The sequence below is a fragment of the Trichinella spiralis genome (assembly GCF_000181795.1).
Source record: "Trichinella spiralis strain ISS 195 chromosome Unknown Scfld6451, whole genome shotgun sequence".
NCBI classification, from domain to species: Eukaryota; Metazoa; Nematoda; class Enoplea; order Trichinellida; family Trichinellidae; genus Trichinella; species Trichinella spiralis.
In genome coordinates this window covers 907-2,599 of record NW_003533390.1, presented here as the reverse complement: position 1 = coordinate 2,599, position 1,693 = coordinate 907, and the positions used below count along the sequence as shown (strand labels likewise).

The following is a 1,693-nucleotide window of genomic DNA, read 5'->3' as shown; positions in this document are numbered from 1 at the left end:
TGTCCCTGTAAACTTTATTATGAACTGTTATTATTATTATTGTTGTCGTTTATAACATTCCGAATTGACAGATATTGTTCATATAAATAAATTTAATTAATACTGTTTATGAAAGGCTTGGACTGAGATATTTTTACTTGTTGTTGTTGTTGTTGTTGTTGTTGTCTTGCAAACAAAGTTAGTGAACAAACAAACATATTGCACTGATTTAATTCTTGTTAGTCATTAGTCATGTCAACGAAAGATATCTTCACTTTGCAGAATATTATGCAAAGTGAAATGACTTGTGTTATTTTTTGAAATTTCCTATTTTTTTTTACATATTAATGAATTCGTATGATGTTTTAATTGCATTAAGGCTTATCCACTGATTTGGTATGCACGTTTGCACACAAGTACCCAATATTTCGAACTTGCTTTCCGGTGTGTAAAGGGTAGCACACAGGTAGTGTATCAAGTGATGTCAGAGTTGGATAGGAAAGTTCCGAGAAAGGCCAGTGGCAGGATGGCATCTTTTGTCATTGACGGCTTGAAAGCGGTGAAATCAAACCAATATCACATTTACGTTGACCGACTCTTTCAAACTGTACCAGTGAGTATATATATATATATATGTTTAATTATTTCTTTATAAATTGTTGTATATTGCCATCTTTGAGCTGATGTTTTAATTTTTTAAGGAGAATGATCATGCGATTGTTATATTGCGAGTCGATTACTTTTTACTTGAACAGCAAGCAAAACCTCGTGATGATTTTGTGAGATCCTTGGTAAACGATATGCTTGTGGGAAATTACATTGGATTTTGCAGTACAGAAGAGATGTCAGCTCAGCAGGTTAACAGCTTTGTTCATTTAACAAATTATTGTTTTTTTCAAATATTTGTTTATTTTTAGAAAAAACTTTCAGTTCATATTTTCCCACCTAACAAGTTTGTGCGCAAGTATCTTCTTGACAACCATCCAACTGAATACAATGCACTGAATTTGAAAGAAGAGGACTACCTCGTTCTTGTAATTGGTGTTTTCCAAGAGTTTGCAAATGTAAAGCAAGGCGATGAAATAAGTTTCTTGTAGTGATAATGCCGAACTTTGCTTTCAATATACATTTTTTGCTTGGCAGCACTTGAATATATACATTTCTTGTAGAAAACATTAATTTCTTTATTGGGAATTTGCATTGAACATACAGACTTTGAAAACTGCTGGTATTCAAGTTAAAAACAACTGAAGTATTTTGAATTTTTAGAATGGCAATTTTATGTTGTAAACAACTTGACAAGTGTGAAAGAAGATTTTTAATTGAATTTTTTAAATAACGCTCATAAATTTCAAATATCAACTTCATTGCGTAGTGTTGTAGCATGTATTTTCTTAATAAATAATTGAGCAAAGCATGTTTTACTTTTATATCTGCATTTTTTGTTTCGTGGTGTGCAGTCAAAAAGCAGTAGCAAAAAATATTTGATACACTTGTGTTCGAAGACTGTATTTGTACTTTATTATCATATTGTCTTTACTGTAGTACTCAAATGAGTAATTAAAGCGTGTTTTACTGCAGTTTTGTGGTATTCAAACAAGTGATATGACGAAAGTAAGAGAAAACAAAATAGAAAAATATTCCACATTTTAATCATTAATATGTAAGCTCACAGCTCGATCAAAGCATTCTACTGGTACAGTTGTTTAATGCA

At 31.2% G+C, this 1,693-nt stretch overlaps 1 protein-coding gene across 1 annotated transcript; it reads left to right on the top strand.

Annotated features, from left to right (window-relative positions):
* Nucleotides 1–115: 115 nt before the first annotated feature.
* On the top strand, nucleotides 116–1,301 carry Tsp_13344 (hypothetical protein; the record flags this gene model as incomplete). Its single annotated transcript, XM_003366163.1, has 5 exons — nucleotides 116–217; nucleotides 359–592; nucleotides 681–836; nucleotides 897–1,065; nucleotides 1,249–1,301. Coding segments are annotated over 5 exons (714 nt in total), but the record flags the coding sequence as incomplete, so codon positions are not given.
* Nucleotides 1,302–1,693: the final 392 nt, after the last annotated feature.